Source organism: Leuresthes tenuis, unplaced genomic scaffold (assembly GCF_036924035.1).
Source record: "Leuresthes tenuis unplaced genomic scaffold, fLeuTen1.0.hap1 SCAF_21, whole genome shotgun sequence".
In the NCBI taxonomy this organism is placed as follows: Eukaryota; Metazoa; Chordata; class Actinopteri; order Atheriniformes; family Atherinopsidae; genus Leuresthes; species Leuresthes tenuis.
In genome coordinates this window covers 29,630,584-29,647,183 of record NW_027325375.1, presented here as the reverse complement: position 1 = coordinate 29,647,183, position 16,600 = coordinate 29,630,584, and the positions used below count along the sequence as shown (strand labels likewise).

Genomic DNA, 16,600 nt, shown 5'->3' with positions numbered 1-16,600 from the left:
TTATATTATATTATATTATATTATATTATATTATATTATATTATATTATATTATATTATATTATATTATATTATATTATTGTTGTTGTATGACAGTATTTAATTGAAAAAAGTTATTATTGTTGTGATTATTATTGTAAAGGGGCCTACTTACACAAATACCGTAGAAGAAGGGGTGGGAGCAGCGCATTTGCTGCCGTTATTGAATACAGAGAAGAAGAAGGGGAGGAGCAAGCGGAGCCGGAAGGACAGAGCTTTGCAGAAGGACGCATCTGTGCCGTGTAGGAACTGCGGTGGGAAACATGTTGACCAATATCTCCAATGTGCTGAGAGCTTGCGCTCAGAGAAATGTAAGTACATATACATTTTACACCATATACTTCCTTAGCTACGTACCGTATTACAGGCCGTCTAAAAACATCCCGGTTTTACTCCAAACAAGACTGTCATCGCTATTCTGACCTTGTAAGGCCGGATGATAGCAAGTTTGGCTAACTGAGCTAATGTTTCCACATAAAACAATTTTTTTTCAGTTTGAGTCAGTGTTTTAGGTAAATAAAGACTAATTTGTTTAAGTTTCCGTAGTTTAAAACTCGTTAGAGGCTGTTTAACTGTGGCTGAGGTGTTATAAAAACTGACAGCTCACCTGACTTGTTTCAAAACAGTGTTCGTCCATCCTGTCAAGGAGTGAAAAAAAAAAGAAAAGAACACGGCAGAGTCGTATAACAGAAAAAAACATTTATACCACAGAAGATGGTTATGCTCAGTTAATATGTTAAATAGACTGAGAATGTGTCCATAAACTTCTGAAACTCGATAAGTCTTCCATAAAACAGCGATTGGACTGAAAACTGTCATCAGGTTTGGGGTCCGTCACTCTGAATTATTTATTGTATTAATTTTAAGAGGATTCCCGGTTTTATTCAGCCACATTTTATAGTACAATATAGCTTGTGTTGTCATATATGTTTCATTTCTTAATTTGAATACATACAATGTTGTAGTAAAACAAAGTAACTTCTTGGTATTGAGGCTAAAGACAGAAACATGTATTTTGAGTGTTAATAAAATCAGTAATGTTTACATTTTTCAAATCTTTTCCCCTTCATTAAAGCTTTTATTTAATTGTCTCCTTCTCTCCAGGGACAGGCTGCCATTGTGTCGGCTCGCACTTACGCTGACTTCACAACCAGTGCCACCTTTGAGATAAAGGTGAAATTCAAACATTTACCTGTGTTACGTATAGATCTGTTGAGTATATGTTTGGGAGTTACTGAGGGTGCTTTTTTTTTTTTCCCCTCAAGAAATGCGATGTCCACAGGCTGGATGAGAGCCCTGCCACTCAGGTGGTTATGACTCGTGACGAAGGTCTGCAGTACTACCTCACCATGCAGACCATGAGGCGTATGGAGCTGAAGGCAGATCAGCTGTATAAGCAGAAGATCATCAGAGGGTTCTGCCACTTATATGATGGCCAGGTTGACTTAACTCATTCTAATTGTCTCTAATCTACATAATGTAAACCTATGGAGAGTTTTATTCTTGTGTTAGACTACTTGTTTATTATTTGATCTGTTTGCTACGGTAAAATGTTGACATTCCAAGAAGAAAATAAATATTTATAGCCAAGTGTCTGAAACCTGTATTATTTAATGCTATTTATTTAAAGTATATATCTTTTTTCCTTCTCATAGGAAGCTTGTGCTGTTGGTATCGAAGCATCCATAAATCAGAGTGACCACCTGATCACTGCCTACCGTGCCCATGGCTACACTCTGACCAGGGGAGGGACTGTGAAGGAGATCATGGCTGAGCTCACTGGTGAGTCTGCTGTTTGTGCAAATAGACGTGCTTTCTGCAAGTGTTTCTCTACTGCACCACATTGAAGGTAAAGTAGCTTATCTGAGCCTCTGGTGTACCTCTGTTTACTTTTAAAAATGCACGATAGTTTGAAAATAGGAGCTTTGATTACAAAGCAGCTTATAGCGGTAACTTAACACATATCTGGCACAACAGAAAACATTAAAATAAGGGTGATGTCTGACAGAGCAAACTGGAACCGAGGCGCAGCATTAATCCCCAAAGACAGACATGCAGGTTGAGTCTAGAAAACTAGTCAGAGCTGAAAGAAGACATTTGATGCTCTTTTTTTTTAAAGTCAAAATGAAAAGTTTGTGACAAGCTTTGGTCAAAGTAACACAGAGACACTACATCAGCTCCTTTTTCCTTTTACAGTTTTATTTTAGGGTTTACAGCGACTCACTTAACACCAGTTCGTCTCGCTCTTCCTCGTCTTCTTTTTCTAAGATCTGTCGCACTCAATAATCTTTAGAGCTTGTTATCATGGTATGAAAGTATAAACTTCACTTGCAAGTTTATTCTAAATGTTTCCATTTACCCTGTCTGTAGGTGAACCACGGACATCTGTTAGGAACTGAGTATTTTTTAGTTTTTTTCCTGATATTTCACTGATGAAAAGGCCATTACTGGTGCTGGGATTTAACCTCTGACTGGTTAAATAAAACAGTACGAAATCAGACTTCCTTGTCAACATAACCTGACATAAACTTCCTTTATTTATATATATATATATATATATATATATAAAGAAACATTAAAGAACTGGTAGAACATTATTAGCTCATTTATTTCTTATGGTAAGGGAACTGTTTAACTAATGATGAGATTTGATGTAAATAGCAAAGCAGAAAGCAAGAACAAATGGGTTTAAGCTGCCAGGGTGCAGCTAATGAAGCAATGGCTGTCTTTTACCCACAAGGTCCGATCCCCGGTGTGTCCACAGTTAGTTCATCAGTGATTGTTGAGGTTAATGTTCATACATACATATACATTAAAGGGTTTGTAGAGGGTTAAAAAGCCAAATTATCTAAGTGTGGAACATTCAAAATGACACAAGCCTCCACTTCCATTGTCTCACTGAATGACACATTTTCACACGTGTTTTTTAGTTGTGACTGAGTTCAGATAAGGAAAAACGCAGACTGTGTCACACGTTGTCCTGGTTTGACATGATGCAGCCAACGCAGAGGAAGAACCTTCCATTTTTATTTAAAAGAGATTCCTGTGATTGAATGTGCTTGATTTTGAGATGCCTGCAGTTCCTTGTTTATCTTTCATATCAGTTTCTTACCACATGTTTTATTTGTGTTGTGCAGGCAGAAGAGGAGGCATTGCAAAGGGCAAAGGAGGCTCCATGCACATGTACTGTAAAAACTTCTATGGAGGAAATGGAATTGTTGGAGCTCAGGTACGTCACAAAGTGTGCTAACGAGGTGTTTGGAGCCTAATTGGGAACTGTTCTGAATGCTTTTTCTTGCTCCCTGTAATCTCTGAATTTATGATTATTTTATCTTACTGTTAAGCCATTTCAGAGCGCAGTAATTGGCATGAAAATATCAGATTTACAAAGTATTAATGATTAATCAGTTGGTGTACCCTAAATTCACCAACGGGTTATACTGACAGCATGTTGCCAGGTTGGTGTTATTCTAAGTTTTACAAGCACTGCATGCAGCTACTCGTGAGGCAAGTCTTAAATCGACTCCTTGGCACCAGAAATAATAGATAAATTGGCATGCTCCAGTGTATTTGGCCTCAGATGAGCTAGCTGTGCATACGACTGTCTCGCTAACTGCTCTGCCTTCATCAGAGAAGTGCATCTGAACTGATGTGTGTACTTAGATTCCAGCGGAATGATGCAAAGAAGCAGAGTTGGATTAATTTTGTGAAGAATTAAGTTCAGGCACCTCAGATGTTGGCGGGGCTACAACCAGCTCAATAATTCTTATCTAATGTTGGTGCAGTGAAGGGATTTATCTTTGCACTGCGGGGTTTGCCGGGCTGTATGTGCACGTGGAGGTTTGTGGACGCTCGGGGTGTTAATTTCATGGAAATTAACAGGGTTGGAGGATAACTGACCTGCCTTGTTTGTCTCCTGATAGTTTTATAAATTCTCACTGGAAACATCTGGAATTAACAGATGATCATAGTGCGACTGATTCACTCAAACTCCTTCCAGCTTGTTCTCTTACTGACATCTCAGCCGAGCTGTTTATAACAAGCCATTCGCTCGGTTTATTTGAGCTGATGTGAGATCTGGGAGAACTGCTCATTATCTAATGCTTTTTAAACTTAATTGTCTTCCATATTTGTTGGAGTAGCTAATTAAACATTTTTCTGTGATGTGACACACTTCACATCAGACTCTCTCGGACTTTAAGGAATGTTTGCATCCTCTGGGCTAATGAACCTGCCGAAAAGGTTTGATGTGGTGATTGTGTTATTGTCCACAGGTTCCACTGGGTGCTGGAGTGGCACTGGCCTGCAAATATCAGGGCAACAACCAGCTGTGCGTCTGTCTTTATGGAGACGGCGCTGCTAACCAGGTAAGAGAAGCACAAGACAGAGAAATCACTGCAGAATGTGCTCAAGAGCAGCTTCTTTTTCTTTAAGAGTCTTTCTGAAATGCTGAGTGCATTAAACCTTAAACATGTTTTAAGCTTTTATGATCTTTTATGAACATTAAAAACAATGCAAAATGCATCTTGTTGATTTGTGGTGTGCTGCCAGGGTTATATCCTTGGCTTAGCAGCTTTATTAGTACATGTTCTTCAGTGAATATTAGTCAAACCAGCCAAATTTAGCCATATTCTTGTATCCAAGCTTCCATTGAGCACATTCAAAGTTGATACAGCTACATGAGGTTTGTTGTAAAGAAAAAAAGTGATGAAAGATGCTTTCTGTGTCCTTCTGTACTTTTATAGTCATCTTTTGTCCCATTAACGGCACCCTTTGTTTATTTTACTCATCTTTTGCCCCATTAATGGCACCCTTTGTTTATTTTACTCATCTTTTGCCCCGTTAACGGCACCCTTTGTGTATTTTACTCATCTTTTGCCCCATTAACGGCACCTTTTGTGTATTTTACTCATCTTTTGCCCCATTAACGGCACCCTTTGTGTATTTTACTCATCTTTTGCCCCATTAATGGCATCTTTTGTGTATTTTACTCATCTTTTGCCCCATTAACGGCACCCTTTGTGTATGTTACTCATCTTTTGCCCCATTAATGGCACCCTTTGTGTATTTTACTCATCTTTTGCCCCATTAATGGCACCCTTTGTGTATTTTACTCATCTTTTGCCCCATTAATGGCACCCTTTGTGTATTTTACTCATCTTTTGCCCCATTAATGGCACCCTTTGTGTATTTTACTCATCTTTTGCTCCATTAATGGCATCTTTTGTGTATTTTACTCATCTTTTGCCCCATTAACGGCACCCTTTGTGTATGTTACAGGGTCAGATTTTTGAAACCTACAACATGGCAGCTCTTTGGAAGTTGCCCGTCATCTTCATCTGTGAGAACAACAGATACGGTATGGGAACGTCAGTGGAGAGAGCTGCAGCCAGCACAGACTACTTCAAGAGGGGAGAGTTTATTCCTGGTCTCAGGGTACAGTTCGGACTTCTGTCTTTTTCACCTTTTTCCCTTCGATAAAACCCACTGTAGGCAGGAGTCATAGGGATTAACTAAATAAGATATTTGTGATTATCATCACACTTAAAGTGAAATGTTTATAGGAACTCTGGCTACAGACATCAAAGGTTCAGTTAGTTTCTTACAATTCTAAATATTTTATTTCTATGATTTGTTATTCTGTAAAATGTCAGAACAATAGTAGCTTTTTTTCTGCATCACAGCTTTAATCATTTGATCAAATTACCACTGTTTAAAGTTAAATACTTCTCTCTTTAAAAGGCTTAGAGGCCTCTTGAACTTGATGTGAACACTTAAGATAGATAAACAGATTAGTTACTGCGGGGAGTCAGCTGTAAAAGATCAGACTTCCACAACTTCAGTTTGTTTTTAGGAGAAATTTCCAAAAGGTGGAAGATCCACATCCATCTGTAAGAGAAGGGAGGTGTGCTGACTCCCAGAAAAGATCATATTTTAGGTAGAAAGTCATTAAACTGGTAAAGATTTCAGAGTTAGCCAGTTTAAAAAGATTGTTCCCTAAACAGAAATCCACTGGTTCACAACCAGAACCCAATAAAAAGGTCTTTTCATCATGATTAGTGTTATGGGGGCTTATAATTCATAACAACATCCCACTTAGTCAGTGCAGGGGTGGCAGTGTCCTGTTTTAGGGTTCAGCTTGGACACAAATGAGTCTTTGACCAGGAGAATGATCCTAAACGCACACCAAAATGCACCGAAACCAAAAAATGGGCTAAGTTGAGTTACTGGAAAGAATGAAATGTTATGAAATGTGAGAAATTAAGTCTGAACACATTTAATCAAAGTGTACTTAAACGTCTGTATACAGCTGGAGAGGAGTTGATGGATTACATAATATGCACCTCATACCATCCAAAGCTCTGTAGAAAGTCCAGTTATCTTTATGTTCTTCAGCTTTAAACTCATGAGTGAGTCATTCCTTCACTTCGCGCAGCACTGGCTGCTCGCTGCCTGTCACAAAGTGCTGCTGTCCATATGAATCTTTGTGTTTTCCCAGGTGGATGGCATGGATATTCTGTGTGTTCGGGAAGCAACCAGATTTGCAGCTGATCACTGCCGCTCTGGGAAGGTGAGTTCAAACACAGAATCATACAAAGCAGGAACCACGGTTATCGTTTCTTTCCTCTAAACTGTTTTTTTTTTTCCTCCAACTGTCCGTCAGGGTCCTATTCTCATGGAGCTCCAGACCTACCGCTATCACGGACACAGTATGAGCGATCCTGGTGTCAGGTAAACGATTACAGTTCCTGTTCAGTCAGATTGTTGTCACAGAAGTGTTAATAAAACATAACATATGAATGTCATCCTCTCTGTGCTGCTGCCCCCTGCTTCTGCCACTGTTCCGCTGTAGTCTTTAGGTCCTTTCCTTCCCTCCCTGACCTCAGCCTCTGGATGAACTGAGCACACCATTAATATTGGTATTGGCTGTCGTAGATTAACACTTGTTTAATGATGGAAGAAATGTGGACGCAAAGCAGATTCAATCTAATTATTTCAGATCACGCTAACAGCACTGTGATTATTGCACAATAAGCCCAAATCATTTTATTAATGTCTCAAAGCTAAAAGGGACACAGAGCGAGTAATCATGATTTACAGAGGCTTACAAATGGAAACAGAGCAAAAACATGATTATTTTAGTGCATCCCTACAACATTCCTGCACCAATCTCTGCCCTTCCAGCTACCGCACACGTGAGGAGATCCAGGAGGTCCGCAGTAAGAGTGACCCCATCTCCTTGCTGAAGGACCGCCTTCTCAGCAACAACATGGCCAGCGTGGAGGAGCTTAAGGTAGCAAATACTTCCAGCCTGTACAGCCCACTTAAAACAATGATTTTAGTGTACTTTACTGAGCCATTTGAACTCTGCAGGATCAGATGGATCTTTGATTTGAATAATTAAAGAAAAACATGTTACAGAAAGGTGGCTGCAACATCTAGAATAATGCATCTAGAATAATGCATTATTCTAGATGCATTATTCTAGATGCATTATTGTAGAAAATAAAAACAAGCAAGTGAACTGCATCCTTTGGGTAAGAGGAAAGTGATGCAAACGCATGTGTGAAAGATGGCTGTTTACAGCTGGTGCGCCTCCTGGAAATACATTTGTTTTATATGTTCAGTGAAATAGGGACTGGATAGTGTAGTGGTATGATTGCCACCTTCCATGTGGGAGACCTGAGTTCAAATCCCTTGCATGAAAGGTATTACCTCCAGCAGGGGTCCTTAGGCAAGGCCCCTCACCCTATCTGCCTATCTGTAAGTCGCTTTGGATAAAAGCATCTGCTAAATACATAAACAGAAACATAAATGCCAGCTGTTGTCTTTCCCTTTTTAGATAGTGAAGCCTGTATTGTATTTAATTTCTATTGTAGGTCCTCTTTAACGTCAGAAATATAGTTTTATTGAGGCACGGTAGGACGTTCCCCTGTTTTCTGGGTTCTCTGGGTTCTCTGTTCATGCTGGACATGAGCTGAGTGTAATTTTCATCTCACCTGTGCTGCGTCTGTAGGAGATCGACGTGGCGGTCAGGAAGGAAATTGAAGATGCTGCTCAGTTTGCCACCACAGATCCTGAACCACCCCTGGAAGAATTGTGCAGTCACATCTATTGCAACGACCAGCCGCTGGAGGTGCGCGGTACAAACCCGTGGGTCAAGCTGAAGTCTCTTAGCTGAAGATTTTCCAAAGCTTCCTTTGATGGCTCCATCAGCCCAGTGACATGTTACCCCTCCCTGTCCCTCACATATGCACCCAGAGCTTTAACCATCAGCAAATAATTTACTCTCCAACTGCCAGGGCCATATTTGCAGAAATGTTCGAGTTAAAATTACATTGACCAAAACACTAAATGGTTTCGACCTCTATCTGGATTTACTCTGCAGCAGAGACACAGCTGACCGTAAAGATCCTGTGAAGCTCAACATTCTTCATAAACTTCTGTATTTAAAGTTTATTTCACTTTTCTAACATGGAGCACTTGACATTCTTCATCATAAAGAGTTTTTTTTTGTAAATGTGGCCCCTTTGGAGAACGTGTAGTAGATCCTTTATTTGCTTTTTTGATGTTGAGCTCTGTCCAGGTGCAATAAAACAAAATGTCAGCTAAAAAAAACAGACTGACTTGTAAACATGACTTTGTAATAAGTGAACATGATAAATAATTCCATTCGAGTTAATCAGTCCTTGTGTTTTTTTTTTGTTTTTTTTCAGTTTTACCTCCGTTACAAATAGGTAGACAGAAAAATACTGTTTGATGAGGAGAGAGCAAAGAAGGAAGCCTTCAAAAAATCTAAATATCTAAATGCCAAACCAAACATGTGCCTGACAGATCTTGTGTTATTTAGTAGGTGAATATATCATCTTTGTCACACTCCAGGGTGTTTCCATTTCTGTTTTTATTTTATATTGTTTTCAGTAACATTTAAAAGCTTCTTAAGTCTTTGATGTACATCTCCAAGGATATTTATAGCCCTGAAACTCACACTCAAAAGTTCAGTTGCCTAAAATATAAGAGCAGGGAGTGTAAACATTAATTGTACTTTAAGTACATTCATATGGAAAGTTTCACTATGAAACTGAGAGATATGTTGGGTTTAGTATTACTAGTTGAGCAGCATTGTGTCACCTGTATGCTACACTGAGAAGGTTTATTTAAAGCCCTTAAGTGGCTCATATGTGGCCACTTAACTTTGATAGAGTACAGCTCATTTAAGTGTTGGAAATAAGAATTATTGGCATGCGTTGCTTCCAGAAAGCAACACTTTTAGAGGATAACAAGGCAGCAAATCCCCCTCTTTGTAAATTGTGTTTTATCTAATGAATAACTACAAATTATTCTTATTATACATGTCTTACTGCAGCTTGAAGTGGCTGCAGTGTATATACTGGTATTGGTAAAGTGGTTTATGGAAGGATCTGCTCAAAGGGAAAAAAGTGATGTATTTGCAAGCACCTGAAATAAAAAAAACTCAAGACTTTAATGTGTTTGTGTAATTTGTCTGAGTTTAAATGTGGAGAACTTTCCCAGTGAAATGCAACCTGCATGCCTTTAAACTTCACACATTATTGTATTCAAGGCAGCACCGTTTGGATGCTATTATGAGATAAATCATAGTGGCTTGTTAAAAATAATTCATTAATGCAAGAACAAAACTGATCAGATGCCTTTAAGTTGTGACTCATTTTGCAAAAGGGGCCTGCTCTGATACATAAACTAAACCATAGTAGGTTTTCATTATTTATTTAGTTTTTTTTACAAAATAAAATCACAAACACTATAAATTTGTGGAAATCTGACAGATTCTGATAATTCGGTGGATCATTTTGCAAGTGCTGGCTCAAACAATGAAAGAATGTTTTAGAAACACATACATAAAACACAAATATTTGTTAACTGTATGTGTTTTGAAGTATTGCATATATCAAAACTGTATGACAACATTTTAACTTGGTAGGCTTAATTAGAACCAATTAGCACCGTCTTGGTCTCTGATGGGCTAATATTGAACGGGCAGCTTGCTAAATCCATGTCGTTAATCCTGCCACTACAATTTGTTTTCTGTTATAGAGAATATTCTCATTCCTTATTTGTATGGGTGACAAGAAACTTTAAAACGATTAAACAAATATCTGACTTTTGGAGTTTTGTTTAACCTCTCCGCAGCCAAAATAGGGCACCCAGGAAATAGTCTGAGCCACTCAGTAACAGAAACAAATACGTCATTCACAGTCCAAAAAAGAAGAAGAAAGAAGTGATGACTTGAACCAAAACGGTGAAAAACTCTGGAGAGGCGTCGCCAGCTAATTAACTCCAGGAGATGGCAGTGCTGCGGGGAAAAGGAAGCCTGCTGCTGGACATCCGAATGAAGAAGAAGAAGAAAAGGAAGCAGGCTTGATTCCTGCCAAAAGTCTGCATTTCCAGTCAGTTGCTACGTGCTCTCAGTGAGAAGGCATAATGGAGTCTAGTTTCCACAGCACTGCAAAGAAGGAGCTTTTCTGTGCTCTTTGCGCCACTCTGCTCCTCTTCAGCACATCCGCAGAGGAAGGCGCTCAGGTGAAGAACTCCCAGTGTCACAACTACGCGGGAGGACACGTCTATCCCGGAGAGGCTTTCCGCGTTCCCGTGTCTGACCATTCTCTGCACCTCAGCAAAGCCAAGAGTGAGTCCCCGTCGTGCTTAACAGCACAAACTGCAAATTAACATTTGCATATTGTGCATATCAGTGCTGCGTGGTTTTTAGCTCGGCTGTCATCTGTCATCTTCCCGGTGCGCGCTGCCGCAGCTGTCAGGACAACAGATGCGCGCTGATAACGCCTAAAGATTAGCATTGTGCCACGTGCTTTAATTTACATGTAGTTTAAAAAGGTTATTTCCACTTAGATGTCGGGCCTAACTTTGAATTGGATGTTTTTTGTAGGACACGTCACTGTTTGAAATGCATTGGAAAGTGCGTCTATCTCCGCCCCTCAGACACATGACTGAATGGCACCGCACCAACACTATTAATACAAACCGCACACACTTCTTTTTCTAAACTAAATGAGATACTTCAAAACTAATATATGCAACAGTTAAACTTACATGGTCATGAAGCTGTAGAGGATGCAGCCTTTGTGGCCGTCATTATCACGAACAGTGTGGCCTTTAATCTTACACTACAGTTGTTTGTCTGCCATATGGCAGGATGAGATTTCAGACTTTAACCCATGTCTGCTTTTGCTGTGCTTTCGCTCCTGCTGACACTGGCTCTTGTAATTACAGACTGAATGCTCCCAGTGCTACTGACACTGCACACATTAATTGTGGGACGTGTCACTTATGAAGACATGAAGAAAAACAAATTCATTACACTACAAAGAGTATATTGAGATGTTAGAAGTGATTGTTTCTTGTGTGATTAATTGTACGATTGTCCATAGTTAACTCCTGATTAATTGCAAAATAATCACACTTTTAATGTAGTTCCAAATGCACCTTAAAGGGATAGTTTTTCATGCTCCTCAACATAGGAGCAGACAAATCTGCTTGCTTTTATATGCAAAAGCTAATTACATTTATTTTTGCAACGATCACTCACTAATACTGTCCAGAACATTCTTAAGCGTTCTCAAAAAACAGGGTAAACTCAAGTCCCGATAAGCAACAACAGACTCTTTCACACGTGTCACATTCACACAGACCTGCAGTTATCTGGGAGTTTGTTCCACAGTGATGGTGCATAACAACTGAAAGCAGCTTCGAACTCTGGAGACAGAGAGCAACCCCGTCCCTGTTGACCTAAGATATCTCAAAAGGTTCAAAAGTAGCAGAAGATCTGGGATGTACTTTGGTCCCAAAGCATTTGAAGTTTTATAAGCCAACATTTGCAGAGTTAAAATGCACATTTTCTTTTAGGGATCAAGGTCTCGCCATTCAAATGGACCATAAAGCCCGAGTTAAGGGCTAGCAGAGTTGTGTATTGTATGCTTCCAAAGAGAAAAAACGTTTAATCTGTGCATGTATTTTTCACTTTAGTTTCAAAGCCTGCGCCACACTGGGAGGGAACAGCTGTCATCAATGGGGAATTCAAAGAGATGAAGCTATCAGACTACAAAGGCAAATATCTTGTCTTTTTCTTCTATCCCTTGGACTTGTGAGTACCATCTGAGGCTCACGTTTCGTAGCCACTTTGTATGTGTTGATCTGACAGCGGAGTGTATTCTTAGGTAAACCTGTTTGTTGCCTCTCTTCGCAGCACATTTGTCTGCCCTACTGAGATCATTGCATTCAGCGACCGTGTGCACGAGTTTCAGGCCATCAATACAGAGGTGGTCGCCTGCTCAGTGGACTCTCAGTTCACACACTTAGCATGGTACGAGTGCTGTCTCCAATACATCCAGAGCTTTCTGTTCTTTGTTCTCCACAGCTTTACTTGAATCTCTTATACTTTACTTCTGGGTGGCTAAATGAGTTCCAAACGAGTCGTTTTACTCACATTTTCTGTTTTTAACAGGATCAATACTCCCAGGAAGCAAGGTGGACTTGGACAAATGAAAATCCCTCTGCTGTCTGACCTCACCCACCAGATTTCAAAAGACTATGGAGTCTACCTGGAGGACCAGGGACACACTCTGAGGTGAGCTTTCACCTTTTACATTTATGACTATTCTTAAGGTCTTATCAGGATCTCAGATTCAAGAGAAATGTCTCGTTATGTAACACTCTTATGGGACTTTTCTGTAGGAGTAAACAAAGCAATTTAAAGTGCAGGTAAGAAAAATAAACTGCAGTTCAGGGTGTGTAGTCACACAAATCTCATTTTATACCTCTACGGTGTTGACAAATGTAATTAATGACTCTATAAGTTATAACCAACTTGTTATTTTAACAACCAGGTCAATCTTAACAGGAAAAAACAGTAATTTATGCCCTAAACGCACATGTCTCTGTTAGGGGTCTCTTCATTATCGATAACAAAGGCATCCTGAGGCAGATCACCATGAATGATCTCCCAGTGGGCAGATCTGTAGACGAGACTCTGCGGCTGGTCCAGGCCTTCCAGTACACAGACAAACATGGAGAAGGTTTTCTTTTTTTTTATTATTATCACGTCATTTTGCATTGTTTACAGCTATAAAGGCATAGAAGAAGAGTACAGGAATGGATAGTTGGTTCAGTACAGTCTCTGAGCTGCTCTTGAATTTAATCTCCTTCTTTTTTCACACAGTGTGTCCAGCAGGATGGAAACCAGGCAGCGACACAGTAAGTGGTCATTAACTAGTATCGTCTGTCACAAATAGCAGATCTCGGATCCACTTACTTTTTTAATTTGCCTATCAGTCCATCTACCTCTGACTGACAGAGATAGATGAGGAAAAATGAGTAACTGCTGTGAGCTGGACTTACCTGGAGTGTTCAAAAGAGATTTAAAGTTTAAAATAGGTGACTGGGAATGTTCACCATCTTGTGTATTTCCACTAATTTCCTCCATTCTTCCCCACAGATCATTCCTGACCCTTCAGGCAAGCTGAAATATTTTGATAAACTGAACTGAACTGTCTGTGAATTCCAGCCACCTCAAATAAAACGTTTTTCCTAGACTGTGTCTTGCCTGGTCTTTTAAATCTGTTTGACAGCATCACTAAATGGCAGATCTGCTGTAGCGTAAACACTTGGTTCTTAAACGCAGACCTTGCATCAGCCTGAAAACAAACCGCTGTCCTTAATGTGAACTCACCCGATGACAGAGTGATGCTCTTTAGCAGCAACCGATTCCAAAGATCAGGAAAGATATATGATGTGTAATTACCTTGGACATGTGACGCTGTTCTCTTCCTCGTGTCTCCTTTGAATTTACTAGAACATAAATGATGAGCACAGAAGATTTTATGCATATTATGAGTAAAACAACTGCAGGCTTTGCACATCCTGTATCATAAAAGCCAAAGATTGAAATGAGATAATGCTGGAAGTGGTCTGACTTCAGGCTAATTGTGGTAAAATGATGCATCACATCACCATGGTTATGGTGCAAATGTGCAGTTTAAAATCTAAAGTGATGTCATTGCATCAGACAAGATATCTGTGCAAGTTTTGCAAATGTGGTTGAACGATGCGTGAGCCTGGAGAAAATGAAGTACTTTGCAGAAAGAAACGTGGCACTTTGACTAAGTGCACAGAGTTTCTGAACAGCTTGCAAACTGAATGGCAGAAGCGCCTTTCTGTGAGACATTTTCTTTCTAAACAAAGTTTGTTTTCAATTCCATCAACCTCATGCAGCACAGCTTTGCTTTACAGAGTCTTGCAAATGGCAGTCAAATGCATGCAAAGGCAGGCATGTCATATCTAAGGGAGGTCTGTGGTTGGATTCTGGCTGCAGAAAATGTAGCTTTTGAACATATAAAACTCAAATCCATAAACCAAGATATGACACCAGGTAATTAATCTATCAGCTGCTCATTCACGGCTATTGATAACCTTTGATATTTCAGTTTGTTCCCATATTAAATCAATAAATCAACAAATGACGGCCTCTTTGGATTTGTGCAGAGCTGAGAAACAATCAACATGTTGTTGTATGTTTGCACAAAAAGTCAATGATTCACACTCATATTCGAATGTGGGTTACTCTGCTCAGCTTCATCCTATATGAACCTTTGTCCTCCTTCTACTTTAGGGTTAGGGTTAGGTACCTGATCAACACAAAGATAAGCATCCAAGGAACAAAACAGGATTTCTATATATGGATTTGAGAGCAGGCGTGTCTCTTCTGGGGAACCATAAAAACAAAGTTTCCGAAGCCACTGTAACACTTTGGGACGGGTCGATGCAGCTCTGTTTATGCTGGTTTTCTTAATTCTTTGTCGGGGGGTCAACTCCTAAAGAGCGGATGAAGAAACAATTTTTGCTTTTGTTTACTTTCAGAGGACTAGTTAGCAAAGGGAAAAAGGGGAAAAAGAGGAAATGGCCAAGTTTATATTACGGCCAGCTGAACCAAAAGATGTGTCCGATATCCTGCGACTCATAAAGGTAAAGTTAAACCCTGATACTTTAACAACTGAACATCCCTCCTTCAGTTAACAAATCTTTTACCACCGCTATGCTTCCTGTTGAAACTCATTGAGTTTCTTACTTTTTGCTTTTCAGGAACTTGCTAAATTTGAGGAGATGGAGGACAAGGTGATACTCACTGAGAAAGGTGCTGTAGTTGAGCTCCTTTACCTCCTTTAAAAAATGATGTTTTAGATCTTCATGGAGTCTTTTAAAGTTAGTGTTCACTTTTATTTAGATCTACTTGAGGACGGCTTCGGTGATCATCCATTCTACCACTGTTTGGTTGCTGAAGTCCCCAAGGAGCAGAGCCCAGAAGGTAAAAACCTGCCTCCCACAACCTGCCTACTTGTTCATTTAATCAAACTTCTAAGTCTCTGTGTTGTCTTCAAGGTTACACTGTGATTGGCTTTGCGATGTACTACTTCACTTACGACCCTTGGATTGGAAAGCTTCTCTACCTCGAAGACTTCTTCGTTATGCAAGAGTTTAGAGGTAAAGCTGAATGCAAGTTAAATTGTGGTGTTAAAAGTTAATGATTAGCAAAGGTTTTGCAACACTGACATGAAAAGACCTTATTTCCTGTTTAATGTTTAATCTTTCACCAGGTCTTGGAATTGGTTCGCAGATCCTGAAGATGCTGAGCGAGGTACAGTTGCATGTGTGCAATTAAAGCTTTTCTGGTGACACTTTAATTCAGGTGTATTCTTCATATATGCTTGTGTTTTATGTTCTTGTTCTTTCTCTTTATCCTAGACGGCGGTGAAGACTCGCTGTAGCGGTATACATTTCATCGTAGCAGAAAGCAACAAGGAGTCTATTGAGTTCTATAAGAGAAGAGGTGCAGCTGATCTCTCCTCGGAGGAGGGTTGGCGTCTTTTTGAGATCGAAAAAGAGGGGCTGCTGAAGATCACCGCCAAATAGTTTCCTGATCATTGACTTGCACTGAATTTTGATCATTGCAGTAATTCTGTTCTGTTTGATCAGGGATGCAGCATAGTCTTAATCAGTTGGTTTATATCAATAGACTGCATCTGCTTTGAGAATTCAGAATAATGACTGTAATTATGGCAGATATGGTTTCTTTCTGAGATGCTTTAAAGGACTGTGATGAGAAAAAATATTGAATGTCAACTAAGCACCATATTCTATGATTTATCATTGTTTTTTTGCTTTTTGTAATGTAAAAAGTATTGGTTGGGTATTGATTTCCTAGCTGAACGACTGTTTGCAGAAGATACATTTTTTTTTTGCATTTGTGGTTTCATACTAAAAGGGTATATATACATGAACCCTTGATTGAAGTTTTACCAGGTTACATGTTATAGTATAGTTTAATGTAGTATGGCATAGTTAATCATTATGCTTAAGATACTTTTGAAGTAATTAGGGTAAGTTTTCAAACCCCTTAATGGACTCAACATGGACCAAAATGTGATATAGATAAAAATGTATAAAACCTTTAATTGAAAATGTTAATAAAATATTATTGGCAAAATGATTTCAAGATCTCAATTACAGTGTAT

General features: G+C 39.4%; 3 protein-coding genes across 3 annotated transcripts; all 3 read left to right on the top strand.

Moving 5' to 3' along the window:
- The first annotated feature begins 223 nt into the window (after positions 1-223).
- pdha1a (pyruvate dehydrogenase E1 subunit alpha 1a) lies at positions 224-8,299 on the top strand. Its single transcript, XM_072374323.1, has 11 exons — positions 224-349; positions 1,143-1,211; positions 1,304-1,477; positions 1,694-1,820; positions 3,176-3,267; positions 4,313-4,405; positions 5,319-5,474; positions 6,538-6,609; positions 6,703-6,770; positions 7,224-7,332; positions 8,056-8,299. The coding sequence occupies exons 1-11, from the start codon at positions 302-304 to the stop codon at positions 8,218-8,220; spliced, it is 1,173 nt and encodes a 390-aa protein (XP_072230424.1). The 5' UTR covers positions 224-301; the 3' UTR covers positions 8,221-8,299.
- A 2,101-nt stretch (positions 8,300-10,400) lies between these two features.
- Positions 10,401-13,622, top strand: prdx4 (peroxiredoxin 4). The gene is made up of 7 exons (XM_072374322.1): positions 10,401-10,704; positions 12,060-12,177; positions 12,280-12,396; positions 12,538-12,660; positions 12,978-13,108; positions 13,252-13,286; positions 13,528-13,622. The coding sequence occupies exons 1-7, from the start codon at positions 10,500-10,502 to the stop codon at positions 13,576-13,578; spliced, it is 780 nt and encodes a 259-aa protein (XP_072230423.1). The 5' UTR covers positions 10,401-10,499; the 3' UTR covers positions 13,579-13,622.
- A 1,183-nt stretch (positions 13,623-14,805) lies between these two features.
- On the top strand, positions 14,806-16,341 carry LOC140279495 (diamine acetyltransferase 1-like). Its single transcript, XM_072374639.1, has 6 exons — positions 14,806-15,053; positions 15,171-15,222; positions 15,313-15,393; positions 15,468-15,569; positions 15,683-15,723; positions 15,831-16,341. The coding sequence occupies exons 1-6, from the start codon at positions 14,988-14,990 to the stop codon at positions 15,996-15,998; spliced, it is 510 nt and encodes a 169-aa protein (XP_072230740.1). The 5' UTR covers positions 14,806-14,987; the 3' UTR covers positions 15,999-16,341.
- The last annotated feature ends 259 nt before the right edge of the window (positions 16,342-16,600 follow it).

Coding starts and splice junctions, on each gene's coding strand:
- LOC140279495 (XM_072374639.1), top strand. CDS start 14,988: ATGGCCAAGTTTATATTACGGCCAGCTGAACCAAAAGATGTGTCCGAT. Junction 15,054..15,170: donor ATATCCTGCGACTCATAAAG/GTAAAGTTAAAC, acceptor TTTGCTTTTCAG/GAACTTGCTAAATTTGAGGA. Junction 15,394..15,467: donor CAAGGAGCAGAGCCCAGAAG/GTAAAAACCTGC, acceptor GTTGTCTTCAAG/GTTACACTGTGATTGGCTTT.
- prdx4 (XM_072374322.1), top strand. CDS start 10,500: ATGGAGTCTAGTTTCCACAGCACTGCAAAGAAGGAGCTTTTCTGTGCT. Junction 12,661..12,977: donor GACCAGGGACACACTCTGAG/GTGAGCTTTCAC, acceptor TGTCTCTGTTAG/GGGTCTCTTCATTATCGATA. Junction 13,109..13,251: donor CACAGACAAACATGGAGAAG/GTTTTCTTTTTT, acceptor TTTTTCACACAG/TGTGTCCAGCAGGATGGAAA.
- pdha1a (XM_072374323.1), top strand. CDS start 302: ATGTTGACCAATATCTCCAATGTGCTGAGAGCTTGCGCTCAGAGAAAT. Junction 1,478..1,693: donor GCCACTTATATGATGGCCAG/GTTGACTTAACT, acceptor TCCTTCTCATAG/GAAGCTTGTGCTGTTGGTAT. Junction 3,268..4,312: donor ATGGAATTGTTGGAGCTCAG/GTACGTCACAAA, acceptor TATTGTCCACAG/GTTCCACTGGGTGCTGGAGT.